At 34.1% G+C, this 12,161-nt stretch overlaps 1 protein-coding gene across 1 annotated transcript in view; it reads right to left on the bottom strand.

Annotated features, from left to right (window-relative positions):
* Nucleotides 1-8,936, bottom strand: part of LOC138693925 (facilitated trehalose transporter Tret1-like) — a 108,532-nt gene extending 99,596 nt beyond the window's left edge. Inside the window, exon 1 of the mRNA XM_069817679.1 lies at nt 8,850-8,936. Coding sequence (XP_069673780.1) covers nt 8,850-8,854 — 5 coding nt within the window. The 5' untranslated portion in view covers nt 8,855-8,936. The remainder of the gene's footprint in view (nt 1-8,849) is intronic.
* Nucleotides 8,937-12,161: the final 3,225 nt, after the last annotated feature.

The raw sequence follows: 12,161 nt of genomic DNA, 5'->3' as shown, positions 1-12,161 counted from the left end.
AGAGACGAGAGGGGTTGCCTGTTCGAAACTGGGTACGCAGCGAACCTTAGTATAGTCAGCCGGTGTGGGTTTGGGAATGCGCCTAGCTTGAGGGTTAGCGCAATAGACCGTAACAGGTCTCAGTGCTGGGCCATGTTCCATCATATGATACTGTAGTATCTGTCATATCGTCCTCACGAAAACAGGATTGGAAGAAATATATGCCTGGCGAACAACAGTAATAGCACGTTTCAATACATTGTCACACATTGTTTCAATATATTGTCACGTATTGTTTCAATACATTGTCACGTATTGTTTCATTTTGTTTTGCTGCTTCTATCATGTGCGTGTTACAAGAAAAGGCACTAATTACTGGCATAGACCTATCATTGCCATGCAGAAGTGTTCCATTTCAGCATGTCCTTTTCCAAGTGACAGAAAAGCATTTACCATTTTCCAATTGACTTCAAATTGTGCACGACTTGCTTCTTTACTTTCAGTCCTAGGGATTGTGTACTTTCACTGCAAACATTAAAACAAACTACACATTTCACTCTAATTTTTGTACAAAAACCATAAATTGTGATAAATCAATTGTGAAATCACTTCCACCACAACTAGCATATACCGTCCCTTTGTTTATATGTTACCAGAAACTTTTGTGCGAGATCGTGCGTATTTGCTTGGTTTCCGCACAAAACCAACCCGCGGAAAGTCTAAAATTCCACATTCAGTATTCCCAACCTAACACACATAACAATTTCCCTCTTGATCTAGATTCATTTTCCGGGCTGAGAGGCCGTGGTCTGGTAGAAAACCAACCAACAGACCACGGCCTCTCAGCCCGGAAAATGAATCTAGATCTATAGACTCCGGCCGTGAAAGCCTACACTACAAAATTTCCCTCTTCTTACCGCTTAAGTGACATATTGATTTTACTGCTTTAGGCTTTTAACATATTTTTAGAGACGTTCAATATAGTAATAATTATAAATTGGAAACTTACCACTGTAATTTCACCTAAATTGCACTGTTAATTATTGTTTTTAAATATTTGCAAAAATTAAGTAAACTCTACAACTCCACTAAAGTTACTGCATTCGTGATGCAAGTAACATTAAGGAAGCCGTGAAAAAATCAACAAGATTCCAGACTCATCATAGACTGGGGGAAAAAAAATACAGACGTATATCACGGCCTGCTGGAGTATAGTAAACACAGAAAACATTTTAAAGCAACAATGTTGAAGATAGATATTTTTGTTTTGCAAATTTGCCGTCATTAAACAGAAACCAAGATGGAGAGTTCATTGCAACTAATTAGAAATTCCTCTTTCAGGTATGTAATAAACGATCTTTGCACAAAATAATGCACTATACACGAGCGGTATGTTTTCTTTCAATTCTCGGAAATTAAAAAAGCTCAACTACGTTTCGCTTTTTCAAACTTTTCCTCGAACATGAAAACTTCAACATACCGCTCTTGTAACGCATATTACTATTATGTACAGTACCAAAACATAGTCTGAGGGAGCAGTCATACGTTCACTTTCACTCTGAACACTGTCACTACTTGCACTTGAAAAGAAGAATAATTTTCTATGAGGATCGCTTGCAGATGGTTGAGATGATGATGTTGAAGTAACGGTAACACAGATTCTTGTGTCGATGTAGTATGAGAAAGACCTATACTTATTTGTGAAGTTGATAGACAATCATTTAGTCTATAGATATGTCTACTGGTTATTCTTTCTTCCATCTCTTAGCTGCTAAATTTTTACGTAGTAAACTTCTTTTGGTTTTTCTCTTGCCTTTATTTCTCTTTTCGTCTACCCTATTCATATTATTTACAAACTAGGCCAACACGAAATCTAACCTATTTACGCTAAATAAACACTATATGTATATATACATATATATGTATATATATTTACTAGTCGGCCTGGTTGGCACAGTTGGTGTAGCGCTGGCCTTCTATGCCCGAGGTTGCGGGTTCGATTCCGGGCCAGGTCGATGCCATTAAATTTAAGTGTGCTTCAATGCGACAGGCTCATGTCAGTAGATTTACTGGCATGTAAAATAACTTCTGCGAGACAAAATTCCGGCACACCGGCGACGCTGATATAACCTCGGTAGTTGCAAGAGTCGTTAAATAAAACATAACATTTTTATATTTACTAAGGGACATGCTACTGAAGCTAAATGACAGATGTGAGCAGTATGGGATGAAGATAAATGCAAACAAGACGAAGACTATGGTTGTCGCAAGAAAAATAAACAAGGTAAACTTGCGAATTCTAAATGAGACAGTAGAGCAAGTGAACAGCTTCAAATACTTGGGGTGTACTATAAGCAGTAACATGAGCTGCAGCCAGGGAGTCAAAAGGAGGATAGTAATGAGAAAGAAAGCTTTTAACAGAAAAAGGAGCATCTTCTGCGGACCTCTGGAAAAAGAACTGAGGAGAGACTAGTAGAGTGCTTTATGTGGAGTGTGGCATTGTATGTGGCAGAAACATGAACATTAAGACGAAATAAAGAGAAACGACTAGAAGCATTTGAAATGTGGATATGGAGAAGAGTGGAACGAGTGAAGTGGACAGACAGAATAAGAAATGAAGCTGTGCTGGAAAGAGTGGGTGAAGAAAGAATGATGCTGAAACTGATCAGAAAGAGAAAAAGGAATTGGTTGGGTCACTGGATGAGAAGAATCTGCCTACTGAAGGATGCACTGGAAGGAATGGTGAACTGGAGAAGAGTTCAGGGTAGAAGAAGATATCAGATCATAGACGACATTAAAATATATGGATCATATGAGGAAACGAAGAGAAAGGCAGAAAATAGGAAAGATTGGAGAAATCTCGGTTTGCAGTGAAAGACCTGCCCTTGGGCAGAACACTAAATGAATGAATGATATTGACTGAATTATTGAGTGACTTAAAAACTAATTGACTGGCTGAAATAATTAACGTTTGATTAAACTGATTAATACTAAGACAGGCTGATAGTTATTGATATTAATTGAATGCCTGACTGACATCGTAATTAATACACTGGCGGACGGGTAAAGACTGACTAAATGACTAATAACTGACGCGATCCACGAGTGTCTCATAGTGACTTACCGAAATAATTTGACAGATATTTTATTTATTGATTGATTAGTTGATTGATGGATTGGTTGATTGATTGAATGATTGAGTGATTGTCTGACTGAACTAACTGGCGGATTAATACACTGATAATGACTCGGCGATTGACTTATTGTATGACTTAAAAACTGATTGCTTGACTAAAATGACTGACGTTTGATTAAACTGACTGATAACACTCTGACAGACTGATAATTACTGACATAAATTGAATGACTGGTTGACTGACTGACTTTATAGTGAATAAACTGGCATACTGATAATGATCGTCTAATGATATTGATTTCTATGATACAGGACAAAGAAGTAAGTTTAACATCTTAGCTTGTGGGGTTACCAAATCATGCAATAACTGTCAACAAATGTCTCTATAGATTGCAAATAAATTTCCATCGCACACTTTTTTATTTACAGTGGGTACTACACCTTTCGCTAATTTAATTTTACTAGAATTCAACTTTTCCTTGCAACCCTGACTGATTGTTTTGTTTATTACATACAAGTCATCCGATACGTGTCACGTTTCTAAGATGAAGATCCGACATGATTGCTGACCTCGACTTCTCCCTTCACTTATCCGAAAGACGCTGTCTGTATTATAACAATTGCTCGGCGAGTAAGAAACAGGCGAATGAAGTAAAGACGCGGTGAGCGGTGTAAATTTGAATATCGAACGGTTGCCTATGTTAATCTTTTGAGTGTCACGATAATACTTAATATATTTTAATGAAACTTTACATGCATGTATTTTTTTAGTTAGTTATTTAACGACGCTGTATCAACTACTAGGTTATTAACGTCGATGTATAGTTCTCCCATGTAAATAACATACTCTAGAATACTTAATCAGAATGTATAGTTAATTTTTCTTAAATGATATATGATATGATATGATATGATACGATATATGATATGATATGATATGATATGATATGATATGATATGATATGATATGATATGATATGATATGATATGATATGATATGATATATGATATGATATATGATATGATATGATATGATATGATATGATATGATATGATATATGGTATGATATGATATGATATGATATGATATGATATGATATGATATGATATGATATGATATGATATGATATATGGTATGGTATGGTATGGTATGATATATGGTATGGTATGGTATGATATATGATATATGGTATGAAATATGATATGATATATGGTATGATATATGATATGATATATAGTATGATATGATATATGGTATGATATGATATATGATATGATATGATATGATATATGGTATGGTATGATATGATATGATATATGATATGATATGATATATGATATGATGTGATATATGATATGATGTGATATATGATATGATATGATATGATATGATATGATATGATATGATATGATATGATATGATATGATATGATATGATATGATATGATATGATATGATATATGATATGGTATGATATGATATATGGTATGATATGATATATGATATGGTATGATATGATATGATATGATATGATATGATATGATATGATATGATATGATATGATATGATATATGATATGATATGATATGATATGATATGATATATGGTATGATATAATATGATATATATGGTATGATATGATATGATATAATATGATATGATATGTTTATTCCACCAGCTTACCTCGGTCGTGATGGCCCTTCACATTTCTGCATACAGTGCCATCACTCCCTTGGATACATAATTTTCTGCTTACGCTTTCTTTTTAAACATCCGGCTATTACATATAAATGACCCTGATCACTTCTCTATTACGTCACTCACATCTGTTGCCCTCCCTTCTTCTTATATTTACCCTTCCCTTTCCTAGTTATCTTATTCTAACTAATCTCATTTCACTAAACAGTCACTTATCTCAATCTCTTATTAATTGTTCCCAACATTGTTTACATTAAGTTGAACTCCTTCATAGTTGTTAACTTATTTATTCACTTGAATCACTATCGTTCACTGACCACTTCTTCCCATTAATTTACTCTGTATATTTTCAGACGAAGTAATTTCTACAGTTTCATTTCATTTCCATTTCTACTTTTTTATTATATGTGTATCACTACTTACAATCATTCCCTGGTTATTACCTGTATCTTATCCTTTTTCACTATTATTCCCTTGCCTTACCGTCTTTTCTGTCACTATCACCCTTTTCACTTTATCGCTTTCCTAAGTTTTGTCACTCATGCATACTATTTCCACTTTATCACTTTCCTATGTTCTGTCACTCATGCACCAATCTCTTAAGTTATAACTTTTCTGTCCCTTACTTCTTCCCACTGACGTACCTCTATTCGGTGTCGCTAATGTTACTTCATCCCTTCCAGTTCTTGCAGAATCTTGACTTCTTATCTTGGTATCTTGTTCATCTCTCAATCCCTTTTTAATTTTTCTTAAATAATATTTATCTTCTTTAATTTAGTATAACATCATTGTTATTTTTTTCTACATAAACATTTTTATAGAGTCTGTTGTTCATATGGATGAATTATATTCCTACATGCATACGTCCACACCTGTGGAATAACGGTCAGCGCGTCTGGCCGCTGAAACCAGGTGGCACTGGTTGGAATCCCGGTCGGGGCAAGTTACCTGGTTGAGGTTTTTTCCGGGGTTTTCCCTCAACCAATATGAGCAAATGCTGGGTAACTATCGGTGCTGGACCCCGGACTCATTTCACCGGAATTATCACCTTCATGTCATTCAGACTCTATATAACCTAGATGTTGATACAGCTTCGTAAAATAACCCAATAAAATAAAAGTTAAATACATGCATACAAAGTTTCATTAACATATCTTCAGGATTTTTGTACTTATGATACAAACGCAGCCCGGCTGAACAAAATACTTCACAAATTTTCATAATTAAAATATTAGTTTTTCAAAAACATTAAAATTCCTTAGTGATATACAGATAGTGTACATTAAGGGAAGGCAGATGTGAATATTTCAAAATCCACAAAATGTATCCGATTTGTTTGAAATTGATCTTGGATACTAAGTATGTTATTAGTAATGAACATACCAAGTTTCAACTTTCTAAGTACAATAGTTCTGTAAATATTAATAATTTTATAAAACTTTATATCGTTTGATATAAAATGCTCCATGCACCATATTGTAAGAAATTTTCAATATTTCTTTTTATTTATATGTTCAGAGAAGGTATATAAATAATGATAAGTATTAGTTTATAATGGAAATAATATAGTAATACAGTTATCTTGGTTTTAATTTCATACTTTAAAGGGCACGAAATCAAAAACTAACATCGGAATATGAAAATATAGTGTATAAAGATAATAAAAAAAGGAAAAAAAAGAACAAATTTTCTTCAGTTTTGTTCAAAATTTCACCTCTGCCTCCCTTTAAGCATGCCAATTTTTAATTTAAAAAAACCTATAGATTATTAGAAAAATTATTTTGAAATACCAGTAAAATTATACTAGCGAAAGGGTATGCTGGAGTTCAAAGATATCTGACCTCCAATTTTTTATCGTGTAACTTTCTGACTACGGGATAAGTCAGAACCAAAGATATAAAAAATTGACGAACTTTGAAATAGCTCAGCAAGTCTCAGTAGGTGACCCTGTGTGACGGCTACAAAAGTGTTTGGGAAAATGTTGATATAGATTAAGTATAAATTATTCTCATAATTGACAGGATCAGCAGTTTCCCGTCAAATCTAGTGCTTTTTTTTACAAACATTAGAGGGGGATGAAATTTTGAATTATATAATGCGGGTATATTTATGTACTATTGGTGACACTGTTATCTTCGCCATCTATTCATAGAAGTAATAACTAAAGAAACCACACTTACACGAACAAATTATCGATCACTATCGATTAGTACGGGCCAGGTATCTTTGAGAGCCATTGTACCTTCCCCCTTGAGTAGATCTGCTTTCAAGTCATGCATCTCTAGTTGATTAATTTTAATGCCATTCTTGCCAACCTTGATGAATTTTTTGACTGTAAAATTTATTTTTAGACAGTCGTTTCATAATGACGACTTTTCGATTCTCATTTTGGTATCGAAAAGTCATTTATTTCCGCATCCATAAATTAGCGTGCTTGAAAGTCAATTTCCGTGCCTAAAAGTACTTTTAAGCACGCTAATTAGAAATACTGAAAGCATAAATTCCAACTACTTATTCATTATAAATATTCACAACAACAAAACAATCACCATAGCCTACTACATATCCGAAGGCCGTGAAATCTATCTTTTTCCATACGAATGTAATACTCTTTCGTCTTTAACATCAGAAGTTCGCTATTACGAGAGAACGAATCAACAATTTGATTCTCTTTAAAATGTAAATACTTTAATGATCCTCGAGCGACTGTCTAAAACATATTGTATGAAACACGTGCGAAACTAGCGTTTTAAGCACTTGCCGTGTTATTTACCGACCCGAAGGAGGAGATGGACAATCTTCACTTCTCGTGCTTAAAACGCTATCATTACGCAACTTGTTGCATAAATAGCTATTGTAATACTGTGTTCGTTATCTAGACTTTGTCTATATATTTACTGTTAGACATATTATATAAACCATTTAAGTCATTGAATGACTGATGTGATTGACGAGTATCTGATAGTAACTGAGTGAAATAGTTTGTTGATAGATGTTTTAGTAATTGATTGATTGTCTTGATTTAAAGATTTAGGTACAGCTTACAGCAGTAAAATTTTGGAAATATTCAACATTTTTTCCCTCCATTACTGTATCTTGTACAACAATAAAAATTAGTATCTACAAAACACTGTTCTTCTGCTATATGAAAAAGAAAATATATATATATATATATATATATATATATATATATATATATTTACGGATTAAAAAAATTATTTACGTTATATTTTTCAAAATTGAATTCACTGTGCAACGATGAAACGTTTCCCACATAACTAAAAAACTATCCAACATTTTGTAATGACATTTTTTGTGTGTTTATGCATGTCATATCTACAGTATAATGCAAGATCACTTCACTTCTCTATCTTTGATAGATTGTGTGATAAAAATAAAATCATTTTAAAAAATAGTCAAATATCAGTTTTTTCTTCTAACATAAAATTAAAAAAAATATATTATTTATTAAGGACTGTAGTTGAAAGAGCATGATATTGTAAACACGAGTTTCAGCAATAAAATAAAAGAGAGACAACATGAAAAGTTAACAAGTTTATGAGTTATGAGGGAAACGCTTCATCGCTGCACAGTAAACTGCCACCATATTGAAGTTTGAAAAAAATATATATATAAATAATTTTTTTAACAGTAAAAATATTTTTTTCATATAGCAGGACAATGTTTTAAACATACCAATTTTTGTTATTGTACAAGATATAGTAATGGATGAAAAAATATTGAATAGGCTATTTCTAAAAATTTTACTGCTGTAAGCTGTACTTAACCCCTTAAGAAATTAACCGACTGGTATCCGACCGGCGGCAAATAGCCTATTAGAATTTATGATTATCAGAATAAAGTCAAAAATGAAAGAATAAATAAATAAATAAATAAATAAATAAATAAATAATTGAATGATTGAACGAACGATAGTTAAAGATATAAAATTAAATAATGAAAAGAAAACAAATATTTTATGTAATTAATTTCATATTGAGTAAAGTAAGGGAGCACATGTTGAATTAGTACTCACGTCATGGTGTGTGTGTAACCGCCCTGACCGGTAGGTAACAGATGACTGAAGACTAGCGAGTGGCCTCGGCCCCGGGCTGGTGCCCTCGTCTAGTCACGTGCTGGTCACGTGTTGGCGAAAGGCAAAATTATGTATGTTATGAACCATTGTTTCCAAACAAGTAAAAAATATACAAGTACAAGTAGAATCATTAGGTGGACAAAGATGTACAAAGTTACGTGAATGAAAGTAAATAAAGTAGTACCATAGCTAAATAAAAACCTGAAGAAGTGCACTTTACAAAGTTTCACTTTACGCCAGCAAAGTGTAGTCTAGAGTTACAGTTTGGTTGGAACAGAAGTCTCATAATGCCTTTCAAAACAAGTGAATAAACAATAACAAATTAATGTATAACCGAAATCTAGTATATACAGTCACGAAGCTCAATACGTAGGGAATATGCATTCATAGATAGTTGCTAACCACTAGGATCGCTACTGCGCCTCATAACATACAATGTGAAACAGTACCGGCACAATCTATTGTTCCTAGTACCCTCATCAACTCAAGCTACGTGACAGTATATTATATACTAGACTGTGTATTTCCATGCAGGAATTCTGAGAGATAAAGAAGGAAGAAATGTTACATTCCACTGATTAGTTAATCTTTAATTTGTACGACGATTTTTGTTCCGTATTATGTTATAGAAGACAAACTATTGTACTTATACGACTGTTCTACTTCAGTTTTCCTCTGAGTAAAGATTTCCTTAACCGAAAATGGATAGGTGCAACCCGCAGAGAGAATTTCTACCCTACAATGAATCATTCAGTGTGTTCAACTCATTTCGAAGTAGTTGTTACCTTTCAAACTACGTTATTACCATATACATTGTTATTGTCCTTCATTCACTCCATTTTGTTCAAACAGCTGTTGTTTCAGTGCATACATGAATAATTATTCGCAGAATTTAAAAATCCAGAAACTGTATAAATTATAAAAAGTTAATTTTTAATAACCTATGACCGATTGAAAGTAACTCTTGTCTTAGTTACGGATTAATGAAAGTTTCCTATACTACTACTGCTACTACTACTACTACTACTACTGCTACTACTACTACTACTACTACTACTACTACTACTACTATGAACTACTACTACTACTACTACTGCTACTGCTTTTTGATTTCATATAGCAGTTTAACGTACAGATTAAATTAAAAAGTAGACATTAAGGGTGGTATTCATAGACATTTCGCAGCACGCGCTACGAGCGTACTGAGCTAGTCCCGGCTATCCACTGGTTTATTACAGAATTCAAATCATATCCTATCGCTAACACTGGTTTATGAATACGAAAAAGCTGATAATCCACCGAAAGCCCGCGCTAAAAATGTTTATGAATACGGCCCGAATTCTTTTATTAACCGTGGTTATGAATATTCACATTCACAGTTCCTATGGAATGATGCAAGCCTGACAGCCAGAGTTGCAGGGCATCCCAATTAGGCGGAATTCTCCCAATTTTCGAGTCGGGATTCATAAAAATCATATAACGTAATTTGAACAAATTAGTCTGCATTTCCTGTTATCCGATATTTTTATTTATATATTGACTCAAATGGTAAAATTGTAAACAAAGAGGTAACCCGCGGAAATTTAGTAAGTCTATGAGGTAGCCCAGCTGATTTCCGTAAGGAAACTCTACTCGCAAGATAATAGTTCCCCTAATTCTACCGCATTGTTGATTAATCCGTTTCGGTACGTAGTCGCTGCTCTCGCAATTAATAAACATTGTCTTTTTTAGGTGCGTTGAGTGGCAAAAAAGATAGCGTTTTGATATCGTATTTTACACCAATAACAGTCACATACAATTGCTGAATTTTAAATTTTAGTGAACTATGTTCAAACATGGATTCATCGTCAGATGTACTGTTGCAGTGTTGGTTCCGAAAAAGAAAAGTTGCGACCTTAATTTAGTAGCGAATGGTTAAAACATATTCGTGGTTAACAAAAGAAGAAACGATTAGTCTATAGTATTCACTGTACTGTGTGTCCTTCGTATTTTATAGTCGCGACGCTGTTATTTCCGGAGTGACTCCTCCTCTTTGCTTACGTCTTAGGAAGTGAAGGCTCTATAAAGTCTAGGTAGGTAGTATCGTTCGCCATTTTTGTCTTTCGTTGCCGAGCTACCATACGAGGAATCTATTTGTCGCACCGTTAAACATTATCATGTCGTAGCTCCTATGATAATAAATCAAACGCACTGTAATTCAGCAAATATATAATTGAGCGGCAAATAACATCTTCGTGTTTTCTGCGAACGCCAACGAAAGAGCCAAAATGGCGGGCGATTATATTAAGTATTTATCGAGTCTTAAGAAATGAATAACGTCTTCCTCAGCGAATAACAAGACGTACACGTTTAAATGTGGCCGATCTGCAACGCGATTGGCTGCCGGAAATTAGAGCGACGGGACTATAGTGTTTCTCAATATTACATTAAAAGCACGTGACCACCATTTTTCAGAAAACTGCTATAAATCTTATGATAAAGTGATAGTAAGTCTAATGTCTTACGTTAGCTTCTGATATTCCGATTTCCCTCGCAGAAAACCTAGCAACTCTGCTGACAGCAGAAACACGTTATTATAGGTATATCGTAAAGGAAGTATTGTTCCTGTAAATAAAAACATTTAGCTTTCGGATACAGAATACAACGCTGCTTCAATTTGGGAACACATTTCTCACTTCTCCGTTACGGGGTGGTACGGGCTCGTTTGTGGTGCACATGCCTATATTCCGTTCCCCAGGTTCCGTCTAAATTTTGTCCCTGGGCCGAAATTCGAAACGCTTTCCCATCTCGTGGAATTTTAACAAGGCTATTGTCATTTGTATTTCAGGACGGATTAAAACGCATTGAACTATTTAATCTCGGTTTAAACTGTGTAATTTTTTTTCGAAGAGTTAAAAAATATCATATGAAAGATTTTTTTTTGCGAAATGTCATTAAAATATATTACATATTTTTGTTGAGTAGTAGGTTATTTTACGACGCTGTATCAACATCTCAGGTTATTTAGCATCTGAATTAGATGAAGGGTGATAATGCCGGTGAAATGAGTCCGGGTTCAGCACCGATAGTTACCCAGTATTTGTCCATATTGGGTTGAGGGGAAAAAACCTCAACCAGGTAACTTACCCCGACCGGGATTCGAATCCGGACCACCTGGTTTTGTAGTTAGACGCGCTAACCGTTACTCCACAGATGTGGACTATTTTTGTTAATCATTAGTAATTAATAAAGGTGCTTTTGTTCTATTTTAGT

The sequence above is a fragment of the Periplaneta americana genome, chromosome 2 (genome assembly GCF_040183065.1).
Source record: "Periplaneta americana isolate PAMFEO1 chromosome 2, P.americana_PAMFEO1_priV1, whole genome shotgun sequence".
NCBI lineage: Eukaryota > Metazoa > Arthropoda > Insecta > Blattodea > Blattidae > Periplaneta > Periplaneta americana.
Note: the sequence above shows the minus strand (reverse complement) of the source record. Positions and strands in the feature narration are given on the sequence as shown.